The following is a 13,260-nucleotide window of genomic DNA, read 5'->3' as shown; positions in this document are numbered from 1 at the left end:
CATGGTAGTTGTACTTACCATTGTCAATCATCCGTTGCTTGGTCAGAATCATGAGCAGACGGTCAACTTCAAAAACTCCCACACCCGGCGTGATGACAACTGAGATCTGACCAGTCCGGTCAAAGTTGCGATTGATATAATGCTTATCAAACACTAAAAGAAAATGGAAGACTATCAGTTTATGGTTACCAAACATCAGGATCAGAGTCAGCTTTAACGGCCAAGTATGTAACAACACACAAGGAATTTGTCTCCAGCAGTTGGTGCTGTCCTGGTACAACATTCATGTTAAGTCAGAGAAGAACAAACAAACAAGAACGAAGAATAATCAAGTAATAGTGAACTATTTCTTATAAGTCACAATTTTCCAGAGATGCAGTCTTCTAGCATTTAGAGTGAGTGCATCAACCCCCAACATTATAAGCTTATACAGTGTGCCAGTGAAATGACAATTGTGCAAAGGGTGAAATTTAAAATGACAAATCGTGCGATCGTATACAGTATATATTACTAATACTGATACGACGAGCAGGGTGTGTCCCAACAACGGCACAAGGCAGACAATAGTAAGTTTGCTGATCAAGAATTTAATGACTTAATTGCGAGAGGAAAAACTAATTTTGAATGTCGGCATTGATTGGTAGCGCCTACCCGATGGAAGGAGCTGGTTTCCAAGATGATGATGAGTCAGAAATTATCCCGCCTGCTCTGGTCCTAGTTCAAGTGGCATACAAGTCTTCAAAGGTGGCTAGGCTGGTACCAACAAGCCATTCAACGGTTCTGATTGTCCGATGCAGTCGGAGTGTGTCCTTCTTTGTGGTAGCCCCAAAACTGACTCTGATGGAGGTCAACAGTACTGATTCGATGACCGCTGTGGAGAAATGTCTCAAATGCTCTTGTGACAGGCTGTGCTTCGTCAGAAGCTGCAAGAAGTACCTTTGCTGGGATTTTTTGAGGATGGAGTTGATGTTCGTCTCAGGTCCTTCTTCTTTTCCTTTCGGCTTGTCCCGTTAGGGGTCGCCACAGTGTGTCATCTTTTGCCATCTTAGCCTATCTGCTGCATCTTCCTCTCTAACCCCAACTGCCCTCATGTCTTCCCACACCACATCCATAAACCTTCTCTTTGGTCATACTCTCGCCCTTTTGCCTGGCAGCTCCATCCTCAGCACCCTACCACCAATATACTCACTCTCTCGCCTCTGAAAATGTCCAAACCATCGAAGTCTGCTCTGTCGAACCTTGTCTCCAAAACATCCAACTTTGGCTGTCCCTCTAATGAGCTCATTTCTAATCCTATCCAACCTGGTCACTCCGAGCGAAAACCTCAACATCTTCATTTCTGCTACATCGAGTTCTGCTTCCTGTCGTTTGTTCAGTGCCACCGTCTCTTATCCGTACATCATGGCCGGCCTCACCACTGTTTTGTAAACTTTCCCCTTCATCCTAGGAGAGACTCTTCTGTCACATAACACACCAGACACCTTTCGCCAGCTGTTCAAACCTGCTTGTACCCGTTTCTTCACTTCCTTACCACACTCACCATTGCTCTGGGTTGTTGACCCTAAATATTTGAAGTCGTCCACCCTCGCTATCTCTTCTCCCTGTAGCCTCACTCTCCCCCTTCCCCTTTTCTCATTCACGCACATATATTCTGTTTTACTTTGGCTAATCTTCATTCCTCTCCTTTCCAGTGAATGTCTCCATCTTTCTAATTGATCCTCTGCATGCTCCCTGCTTTCACTGCATATCACAATATCATCTGCGAACATCATGGTCCTAGAGGATTCCAGTCTAACCTCATCTGTCAGCCTATCCATTACCACTGGAAACAGGAAGGGGCTCAGAGCTGATCCCTGATGCATTCCCACCTCCACCTTAAATTCCTCTGTCACACCAGCGGCACCCCTCACCATTGTTCTGCTGCCATCATACATGTCCTGTACTATTTTAACATACTTCTCTGCCAGACCGGACTTACGCATGCCGTACCACAGTTCCTCTCTTGGTACTCTGTCTTAGGCTTTCTCTAGATCCACAAAGACACAATGTAGCTCCTTCTGACCTTCTCTGTACTTTTCCACTAGCATCCTCGAGGCAAATAATGAATCTGTGGTACTTTTTCTAGGCATGAAACCATACTGTTGCTCGCAGATACTTACTTCTGTCCTGAGTCTAGCCTCCACTACTCTTTCCCATAACTTCATTGTGTGGCTCATCAACTTTATTCCTCTATAGTTCCCACAGCTCTGTACATCCCCTTTGTTCTTAAAAATGGGAACTAGAACACTTTCCTCCATTCTTCAGGCATCTTTTCGTCCGCTAGTATTCTGTTGAATAAGTTGGTCAAAAACTCCACAGCCATCTCTCCAAATTGCTTCCATACCTCCATGGGTATGTCATCAGGACCAACTGCCTTTCCATTTTTCATCCTTTGTAGTGTCTTTCTGACTTCCCCCTTGGTAATCATTCCCCCTTCCTGGTCCTTCACACTTGCCTCTTTAACTCTTCCTTCTCTCATTTTCTTCATTCATCAACTTCTCAAAATATTCTTTCCATCTATTAAGCACACTACTGGCACCAGTCAACACATTTCCATTTCTATCCTTAATCACCCTGCTGCACATCCTTCCCATCTCTATTCCTCTGTCTGGCCAACCTGTAGAGATCCTTTTCTCCTTCTTTCGTGTCCAACCTGGTGTACATGTCTTCATATCCCTCTTGTTTAGCCTTTGCCACCTCTACCTTTGCCCTACGTCGCATCTCGATGTACTCCTTTCGCCTCTCCTCAGTCCTCTTGGTATCCCACCTCTTCTTCTCTTTCCTTGTATGACTCCCTGTATTTTGGGGTTCCACCACCAAGTCTCCTTCTCCCCTTTCCTACCAAAAGACACACCAAGTACTCTCCTGCCTGTCTCTCTGATTACCTTGGCTGTCGTTGTCCAGTCTGCCGGGAGCTTCTGATGTCCATCGAGAGCCTCTCTTACTGCTTTCCGAAAGGCCGCACAACATTCTTCCTTTCTCAGCTTCCACCACATGGTTCTCTGCTCTACCTTTGTCTTCTTAATCTTCCTACCCACCACCAGAGTCATCCTACACACCACCATCCTATGCTGTTGAGCTACACTTTCCCCTACCACTACCTTACAGTCAGGGACCTCCTTCAGATTATATCGTCTGCACAAAATATAATCCACCTGCGTGCTTCTACCTCCGCTCTTGTAGGTCACTATATGTTCCTCCCTCTTCTGGAAATAAGTGTTCACTAGAGCCATCTCCATCCTTTTTGCAAAGTCCACCACCATCTGTCCCTCAAAGTTCCTTCCATGGATGCCATACTTACCCATCACTTCTTCATCGCCCCTGTTTCCTTTACTAATATGTCCATTACAATCTGCACCAATCACAACTCTCTCGCTGTCTGGGATGCTCAGAACTACTTCATCAAGTTCCTTCCAGAATTTCTCTTTCAAATCTAGGTCACATCCTACCTGTGGGGCATAGCCGCTAACCACATTATACATAACACCCTCAATTTCAAATTTTAGTCTCATCACTCGATCTGATATTCTTTTCACCTCCAAGACATTTTTAGCCAGCTATTCCTTTAAAATAACCCCTACTCCATTTCTCTTCCCACCTACTCCGTGGTAGAGTAATTTAAACCCTGCTCCTAAACTTCTAGCCTTACTACCTTTCCACCTGCTCTCTTGGATGCACAGAATATCAACCTTTCTCCTAATCATCATGTCAACCAACTCCTGAGCTTTTCCTGTCATAGTCCCAACATTCAAAGTCCCTACACTCACTTGTAGGCTCTGTGCATTCCTCTTTTTCTTCTGACGATGGATCCGGTTTCCTTCTCTTCTTTGTCTTCGCGTCTCAGGTCCTGTGAGACTGTAATTCCTAAGAACTTGAAGGTCTCGACGATTGACACAAGATCTTTAGAAAGTGTGAAGGCCAGGTGTGGGGAAGGATGCCTCCTGAAGTCCACAATTATTTCTTCAGTGTTTTGAGTGTTTAATGCCAGGTTGTGTTTGCCACACCAAAGGTTCAATATCACCACTTTCTGTCGATACCCAGACTCATTGCTGTCTTTGATGAGACCGATGACTGTGGTGTAATCTACGAATTTCAGGAATTTGACAGCCAGGTGACTTGAGGTGCAGTCGTTTGTGTTGCAAGAGAAGAGCAGAGGGGAGAGGACAAAACCTTGGGGTGCCCCGGTGCTGATAGTGTGTATGGATGTGGTGGTCTGCCCCAGCCTCACCTGCTGTGTCCTGCCCGCCTATTTTGAATCTGCAGTAAAAGCTATTTAGGTCATCGGCTAGCCCGCTCTTGTTTTCTACCAAGAGGGATTGTCGCTTGTAATTAATGAGCGATTGTAATCCGTGCCAAACTGATTTGGAGTCATTAGCGCTGAGATGTTTTTCCAGTTTAACTGCATAGACCCTCTGTGCAATGTTAATTTCTTTAGTCAGCTGGTTTCTAATGCAATTGTAGAGGGCCCTGTCCCCACTACGAAATGCAATCTCCTTAGTCTGGCGGAGTTCCCTTAGTCTAACTGAAAACCATGGCTTGTTATTCTTCTTTTTCTTTCGGCTTGTCCCGTTAGGGGTCGCCACAGCGTGTCAGCTTTTTCCATGTAAGACTATCTCATGCATCCTCCTCTCTAACACCCACTGTCTTCATGTTCTCCCTCAAAACATACCTCATCCTTTTCTTTGGTCTTCCTCTCGCTCTTTTGCCTGGCAGCTCCATCCTCAGCACCCTTCTACCAACATACTCACTCTCTTGCCTCAGAACATGTCCAAGCCATTGAAATTTGCTCTCTCTCACCTTGTCTCCAAAACATCCAACTTTGGCTGTCCCTCAAATGAACTAATTTTCTTATCCTATACAACCTGTTCAATCGTCGCGAGAACTTCAGCATCATGTTCTTGGTTTTATTGAACGTGTAAAAGGTTTTTGTTGGTACAAACACCTCGTAAGAGAAACTGACATACGCAGTAATGTCCGTGAATTCATCTAGGCTGTGCGCTGAATTTTCAAAGACACTCCAGTCTGTGCAGTCAAAGCAGCTTTGAAGTTCAAATTTTGCCTCGTTGGTCCACTTTTTAACTGATTTTACTAAAGGTTTTGCACATTTAAGTGCTTGCCTGTATGTAGGTATTAAGTACAGCAAGCAGTGATCAGATTTGCATAATGTGTTTTTAATGGATTATGTAACAGTGGTTTTAATCTGTACTGTGGTCAGATCAGTCTCATCCATTGAAGTTACATGTCTCATTAAAAGAATCTGATTACATCATTTACATTCTCATCAGAACATTTATAAGAAAAATTGTGTTTTTTTTAAATTTGCAATGAAAATGTCAAACAAAAAAATACATTGCAAACCAAACTAAGCCAACGCTGAACTATAAATTTGAATGGTCGCTTCCAACTTTGTTTCATTTTTTTTTAATCCACAATGATATCCTCGTCTTTTTTTTCTTGGTGTAAAACTGAATTGTTGCTTGCGAAATATCTTTAACAATGCATGTTGAAAGCTGAATGATGCTCCCAAACTGTTTTTAGGTTAATGTTATGTTGCCTCCTAGTTTTAAAAACCAGAACTAGCTTTTTGTGCACTGTCTTATCTGTGCTTTCATCCTCGATCAGGCTGTGCCAAGGTGGAACTTTAACATTACACACCATCTCATCCTGCACTTTCTACGTTGGCTTCAGACCAGACCTTTCTCCCTCGAAAAAGAGAAAATCCAGTTTCACCACTTTTTCTTCAATTATTCACATACTCCCGACATTCATGGCATCTTAAAGCAACAGCATTTCTTTTTTGTACTTTTGCTATTATTAGAGAGTAAATATAAGTAACATGTCTAGATCGTCTTTGCTCTACGTTGCCCGTACTCTGTTGCTAACTAAAGCACCGGTGGAGGGCGCGGCATTATAAACAACATTGACAGGCTGCGTAAGAACTGTACCATTTGTAATTATGAGTGAATGCCTTTAAGAGCGGAGGGGGGCGGTGTAAACTATGTAGGAATGTGTCGCCAAGCAGCATGTTGTTGTTAAGAGAATGTTGCGTGTACTCTGAAATTTTCCAAAAAAAAAAAAAAAAAAGACGTCAGGATGACTGGGAGATGGGAGAGTTCCCAGGGGAAAACCCCCTGCTTCAGCAAAGAATACAAAGGCTCATCTCACATTTGCCCAATAACATCTTGATGATCCTCAAAATGTTTGGAGAAACATTCTGTGGACTGGCAGGTCAAATATTGAACTTTTGTGCAGTGTGCGGCCAGTTGTATCTGATGTAAAAATGGCACAGCATTTGATAAAATAAATAAATAAATAAAAATATTATGCCACGAGTGAATGGCCAAGTGTGTAACAACATGCATGTCATTTGCCTCCGGCAGTCGGTGCCACACTGGTACTACATTCAGGAAAAAAAATAAACAAAAACAAAGAAAAAGAGACAGTTAATTGGAACTATTCCTAATAATAGTCACAGATGTGTAAGATGCAGAATCTTCTTCATTCAGAACAGTTAAGAGTGTGTCAATGCCCCACATTGTTAAGCTTGTACAGAGTGCCTTTAGCCATTCACGGGTCCCATTATAGACCAGCGCAATGACAATTGTGCAAGGAGAGCCGTTTAAAGTGTTGAATTGTGTGATAGTCTACAAAATATATTACTAATACTGATTGGACCAGTAGGATATGAGGGTATGTCCCAACAAAGGTACAAGGCAGAAAATAGTGGGTTCGCGAATCAAAAATTTAATGACTTATTTGCCAGAGAAGAAAAAGTGTTTGATCGCCTGCTATTTTGTTTTGCATTTATCGGTCAGAGGCTCCTTTGCTGCCTCAGGACCAAGACAACTTGGTGTGATTGATGGGGCAATGAATTGTGCCGTGTACCAGAAAATCCCGAAGGAGAACGTCTGGCCAAGAAGGAGAACGTCTGGCCACCCGCCATCGAGGAAACACTTTCTGCACGTACTGACAAGCAGCACCATACAGAGGCACATTTCGGAGAATGTATTTTTTTTTTAACCATCCTTTTCTGGTCAAAAATTCTCATATGAAAGAACCAATGCAGGGTCCAACAAGGTGAAAAGTGCCCTGTCCGGAGCCCTGCAGGACATCTAGTAGGTCCCCGCGGTGCCCGTGCCATTTGCTGCACAAAGTGGTTGATTCCTCCCAAAGTGAATTAAAAAGGATAAAAGTTCTCCCAAATACGAGCCGATTCCTCTTGGTGGATCCATAAAGGAAAAAAGTGCCCGCGGCGTAACCACTTGTCGGGTGCTGCGGAGGAAGCTTTTAATGGGCAAAATGCTGAGGTGGTACTGTATTGTAACCACATTATCAAAAAAAATTCTATCACATAAAAAAATGAAAAGTTATCACAAACACAAGAAGATACAGTACATACACAGCCAGTTAACAGCATGGATAAGACGTGCACAAATGGGTGGGACTAGGGAAGTTGCCACTCGTGCTCTCATTGGATGATGTCGCACCGGCAACCAATAAAATTTCTTTTTTTTTGTTTCATTGTTCCACAAGTTCCGCACGCATTGATTCAATCCGTGTTGTATCAATTCGCCTCACGTAAATGTAGTACCTAATGGAAGCCGATCTGGCTTTTTTGGGGTGGGGGCGATGCACTGAATCCGCGATAAGTGATCCGCGAAGTAGAGAGGGATAACTAGTGTCCTTTTTTACTACCTCAATTTAGAAAACGGAGTCACGCATGCTACCACCATCCATCTTTCTGCTCCTCTGCTTGATTCCACACGCACGAAAAAAGTTGCCCAAAACTTTCTATGCACACCACGAATCCCTATAACTCAGCACCATATTTTCCTTTTGTTACTATTTCCAATGTTCACTGTTCGTTCATTATCCTCCTACCTACCCTGGCTTCGCAGTACTTTAATAAAGCATCTTGAGCACCTGTTCTCAACAAAACATTTTAACACAATAAAAAATTCCCTGAAAGCTGTCAAAAAAAACAAAGTAATATCTGGGACCAAATCTATTTAAAAATATGAAACAAACACATTTTATGTCACATTTGACATTATCTTGGAAAGTCAATGATTCGCTCAGAGGCAAAGCAAATCAAGATCTCGCAAAATTTAAAACAGACCAATAACAAAAATGCCTAAATCTAATTTTGCTCATGTTCTTTCTGCCTTTTAGAACTGTAGACAAAGGGGAGTCTCAATATTAGTCCATAAAAGATTACTTTTTACAATATTCAAAATCTTGACAAAATTATCAAACTATAGGTTCAAAATAAAGAAGATGCAGCCTTTTTTCATGTGCTTTTTTTCACAATAATGAAATGTCATCCAATTCTACAATATTATTGGAGGCAATTTTAACCTTACACTAAATCTAATAGTGCGCTCAAATATAAAAAATAGCAATCAGTGACAATGTTCCAATATACTAGAGAAGGATATAGATGACTTTTACGAAAATACTGTTTTGTAATCAGTTCACCACTGTTACTCAAGAAAAGATTTCTTTCAAATTAATCAGCAGCTTAACAAATTATTGCAAGTTCTCCCACTTAGAAATCATTGAGGGGTCTGAAATTTTCATCGTAGATGCTTGTCCACTGTAAGAGAGAATCTAAAAAGAAAAATCCAGAAATCACAATGTATGATTTTTTAACGATTTATTTGTGTGAAACAGCCACAAATAAGTATTTGAACGCCTGAGAAAACCAATGTTAATATTTGGTAAAGTAGCATTTGTTTGCAATTACAGAGGTTAAAGTTTCTTGTAGTTGTTCACCAGGTTTGCACATACTGCAGGAGGGATATTGGCCCACTCCTCCACACAGATCTTTTTTAGATCAGACAGGTTTCTGGCCTGACGCTAAGGAACACGGAGTTTCAGCTCCCTCCAAAGATTTTTGATTGGGTTTAGGACTGGAGAGTGGCTGAGCCACGTCAGAACCTTGATATGATTCTTACGGAGCCACTCTTTGGTTTTTCTGGCTGTGTGCTTCGGGTCATTGTCAAGTTAAAAGACCCAGCCACAACCCATCTTCAATGCTCTGACTGAGGGAAAGCCGTTGTTCCCCAAAATCTCACAATACATGGCCGCGGTCATCCTCTCCTTAATACAGTGCAGTCGTCCTGTCTCATGTGCAGAAAAACACCCCCAAAGCATGAAGCTACCACCCCCATGTTTCACAGTAGGGATAGTGTTCTTGGGATGGAACTTATTATTAGTCTTCCTACAAACACGGTTAGTGGAATTATGACCAAAAGGTTCCATTTTGGTCCCATCTGACCACAAAAACTTTCTCCCATGACTCCTCCGTATCATCCAAATGGTCATTGGCAAACTTAAAACGGGCCTTGACGTGCTGGTTTCAGAAGGGAACCTTCCGTGCCATGCATAATTTCAAACCATGACGACTTACGTATTACTAACAGTCACCTTGGAAACGGTGGTGGTCCCAGCTCGCTCTTTTAGGGTCATTGACCAAGTCCTGTCCCGTGTAGTCCTGTGCTGACTCCTCACCTTTCTAAGGATCATTGAGAACCCATGAGGTGATATCTTGCATGGGACTCCACTCCGATTGAAATTGACTATCATTTTCTAATGATTGCTCCAACAGTGGACCTTTTTTCCACCAAGCTGCTTGGTAACTTTTCTGTAGAACCGTCCAGCCGTGTGGAGTTGTAAAATTTTGTTTCTGGTGTCTTTGGACAGCTCTTTGGTCTTGGCCATGGTACAAGTTTGAGTCTTAGTGATTGTGTGGGTGGACAGGTGTCTTTATGCAGCTAACAACCTCAGACAGGTGCATCTGATTCAGGATAATACATGGAGTGAAGGTGGACTTTTAAAAGGTAGACAAACAGATCTTTAAGGGTCAGAATTCTAGCTGATAGACAGGTGTTCAAATACTTATTTGCACCTGTATCACACAAATCGTTTTAAAAAAAAAAAAAATCATAAATTGTGATTTCTGGATTTTTCTTTAGATTATTTCTCTTACAGTGGAAATGCACCTACAATGAAAATTTCAGAACCCTCCATGATTTCCAAGTGGGAGAACTTCCAATATAGCAGGGTGTTCAAATACTTATTTTCGTCACTGTACTTGCAAAATACATCCAATCTTCATGTGCCAGTGGAAAAACCTGGATTTTGATTAATTTTTGAGGAAGGAATGGGATTAGTTTCTTACATTCAATAACTCTACAACCTTATCCTTGTCTCTGTTGGGGGAAACCAGGAAAGCTGTTTGGAGAGGAAGAATATCATTGTTCACAAAAGAAAAACAACAAAAACATGAAAATGGAATTGAGGAAAAAATTAAACACCTCACCAGTATAATAATCAATTAATCTAACAGAAAACGCTTAAAAATCAACTTCAAAAGGCAAAACATCAATTAGATGTCATCTTATCTAAAAGAGCATTATTTCTACAACAGTTAAAATCGGAAAATTCCTTTGAGAACCAACTTCAGTGCAATAAAGAAAAATCATTCATGACAGCTACACAAGAGTCAAACAGAAACTGTACACAGTCAACACTCGAAATAATTCTTTACAATTTTAAAGCCCGGATTTTTAACCCAGATCAAAAGGTAATTGAAACTTTGAAGGGTCGAAACGTTCCTCAAATATCCAAGCAAAATTGACAATGACATACATTGATGCTCCTTTAACTACCACCATATATAAAGCATTAGAGAAAAAAAAAAAAAAAAAAAAACACACACACACACACGAGACAGGACCTTGGCCGAGATGGAAACCTTATTCAATTCATTAAACATTTTTGTCCAATACTTGCACCACTTTATTCCCCCCCCCAAACAGTCACGGAGATAAACAGAAAAGGTAAATTTAGTTGCCGTAGGAATACAGCTTTAATTAAGTTATTATTCGAACCAGGTAAAGACCTTACTTTCTCAGCTAATTACCATTCCCTATCATTGATGAATGGAGAGAAGATTATCTCAAGTGCTGTTGCAGCAAGAGTTGAAATGACTTGGAATATTTTAGAAGCAGTGACTCCTGGATACTTTTAAATCTGTGGGACAGTATTTTTCTTTTTTTGTGGATCATCAGCTGTTTCATCAGTACATGACTGTGGCCTGCTAATTAGCACAAGCCTGGTGTTAGCAGCAAGACCAGCCTTCAAGACATGACAGCACCAGGAGATTACAGAGGAATCTGGCTGGCCGATGTTGCCGGCCGCCTCAACACCAAGTGAGCAGCCTGGTCATTACAACGAAGAGAAAGAAAAAACAAATATGAGTCAGTGCAAAATATTGACGTCAGACTTACAAATACATTTGAACCACTTTTACAAACCCTGGCCAAGAATGCTCATCCTCCACTAACACTGAAAGGTATGCAATTAAATCATCCAAGAAAAAATTGGGACCCCAAACATTAATAGTTTGTGATGGAGCCATCAACTATGTGAAACGCACACCCTCTGGTCCCCCTTCTTAAAAAGGGGTACCACCACCCCAGTCTGCCAATCCAGAGGCGATTTCCATACGGAGCAGAGGCGTGTCAACCAGGACAGCCCCACAACATCCAGAGCCTTTAGGAACTCCAGGCAAATCGCATCCATCCCCGGGGCTCTGCCACCAAGTCGCTTTTTAACCACCTCAGTGACTTCAACCCCAGAGAAAGAAGAGCCTGCCTCAGAGAACCCAGACTCAGCTTCCTCATGGGAAGGTGTGTTGGTGGAATTGAGGAGGTCTTTGAAGTATTCTCCCCAATTACTCACAACATCCGGAGTTGAGGTCAGCAGTCCCCCATCCCTACTATACACAGTGTTGACCAGTGGCCCACCGTGCCACCCTTCACAAACCCATCCATTTTCCATACCTCTTATCGCTACTAGGGTAGCACGGCTCCTGGGGCCTATCCCACTTATCTTCAAGAAAGATAGCAGAAGTACACCTCAAACTGCTCGCCAGGCAATCGCATGGTAATAGAAACGAATAAGCATTTGAACTCACATTCACACCTATGGGTAAGTTAGAGTCTTCAATCAAACTACCACTCTTGATTTTGGGATGTGGTAGGAAACCGGAGTATCTGGAGAAACCCCACGCAAGGATGGGGAGTACATGCAAAATCCACATAGGTGAGGCCGGGATTTGCTTTCTCACCTCAAAACTGCGGGGGAAGAGTGCTAACAAGTCGCCACTGTCCCACCCTTACAAATCACCCAAAAAAAGAAAAAAAAATGGTTGGTTGAATTTTTTTGCACTAATTCCTTTAACGTTGTTTTTCCAAACTCAATTTAGCAACCATTTCTGAACAAACGATTTTACGTTCACAAACTGTAGAAAATATTAAAAACATATTTTTTCAAGAGAAGTAAAAAGAAATTGTGTCTGCACATGCTCTTATAAATAGGAATGTGGCAGTGTTCAAACAATCACAATTTAAAAGAAATGACCAGCCAATTGACAGTTGTCATTTGACTAAAGGTTATGTTTTACATACTCTGGGCTCAACTTTAAAAGCATGGTCGAGACAGTTTTATCAAAAAGCCGACAGGCAACATTTTTATGGTGGCACATTAATAAACACCTTCAGAAGTATGAAAATTTTATACACACATAGCTAAGTACTGTATTTATGACGGAACGTGCTTTTGTAAATGACTTTTTTAACCACTAAACATTTCCACACTTTTTTTTTTACCTTCACGATTGATCACTCAACTCGCAACACTTCTTCACTTCTGCTGCATTGATTACAGAAGCAGTTTTACGTTTAGATGTTTACAGTTTTACAAATGCAGGTTGGAACCGATTGCAGGCAGGTCTGGAAGGTATCACCCGCTCACGATAAATCGGTTTACACAAATGTAGAAATTTCAAATTACAGCAATTTCTTACAATTACAATTTCTTCAAATTACTTTAGAGTACGAACCATTAAAAGAAAGGTTGATTGCTTCCAAGTAGTTTCCCTGAGCAGAAGTTGAATTACAGCCAAAGGGAAGCCCATCTGGAATTAAAAATTAAATAACTTGATTAATACACATCCAAAACACGCACCAGACAAATACTCGGTCAAAGTCACACCTGCTTCTTTAAGTCGTACAAGGACAGGATACTGAATGAAGAGATTCTTGACAGTGACCAATAGGGATGTCCATTCATCACGCCTCTCATTCTGAGCAACAACTCTAATCACAAAAGAAAACAGACTGGTCATTTCTATTTTGGCACAACCTCATGCAA

General features: G+C 41.7%; 1 protein-coding gene across 22 annotated transcripts in view; it reads right to left on the bottom strand.

The window, feature by feature from the left end:
• depdc5 (DEP domain containing 5, GATOR1 subcomplex subunit) overlaps positions 1-13,260 on the bottom strand; it is a 225,134-nt gene that overhangs the window by 172,119 nt on the left and 39,755 nt on the right. For all 22 annotated transcript variants that reach the window (XM_061838768.1, XM_061838770.1, XM_061838772.1 and 19 more), the window contains 3 exons: positions 13,102-13,205; positions 12,950-13,024; positions 19-153 (listed from right to left, as the gene is read on the bottom strand). In XM_061838768.1, the coding sequence (XP_061694752.1) occupies positions 19-153; positions 12,950-13,024; positions 13,102-13,205 (314 nt within the window). The remainder of the gene's footprint in view (positions 1-18; positions 154-12,949; positions 13,025-13,101; positions 13,206-13,260) is intronic.

The sequence above is a fragment of the Syngnathoides biaculeatus genome, chromosome 13, assembly GCF_019802595.1.
Source record: "Syngnathoides biaculeatus isolate LvHL_M chromosome 13, ASM1980259v1, whole genome shotgun sequence".
NCBI lineage: Eukaryota > Metazoa > Chordata > Actinopteri > Syngnathiformes > Syngnathidae > Syngnathoides > Syngnathoides biaculeatus.
This window is presented reverse-complemented; position numbering and strand designations above follow the sequence as displayed.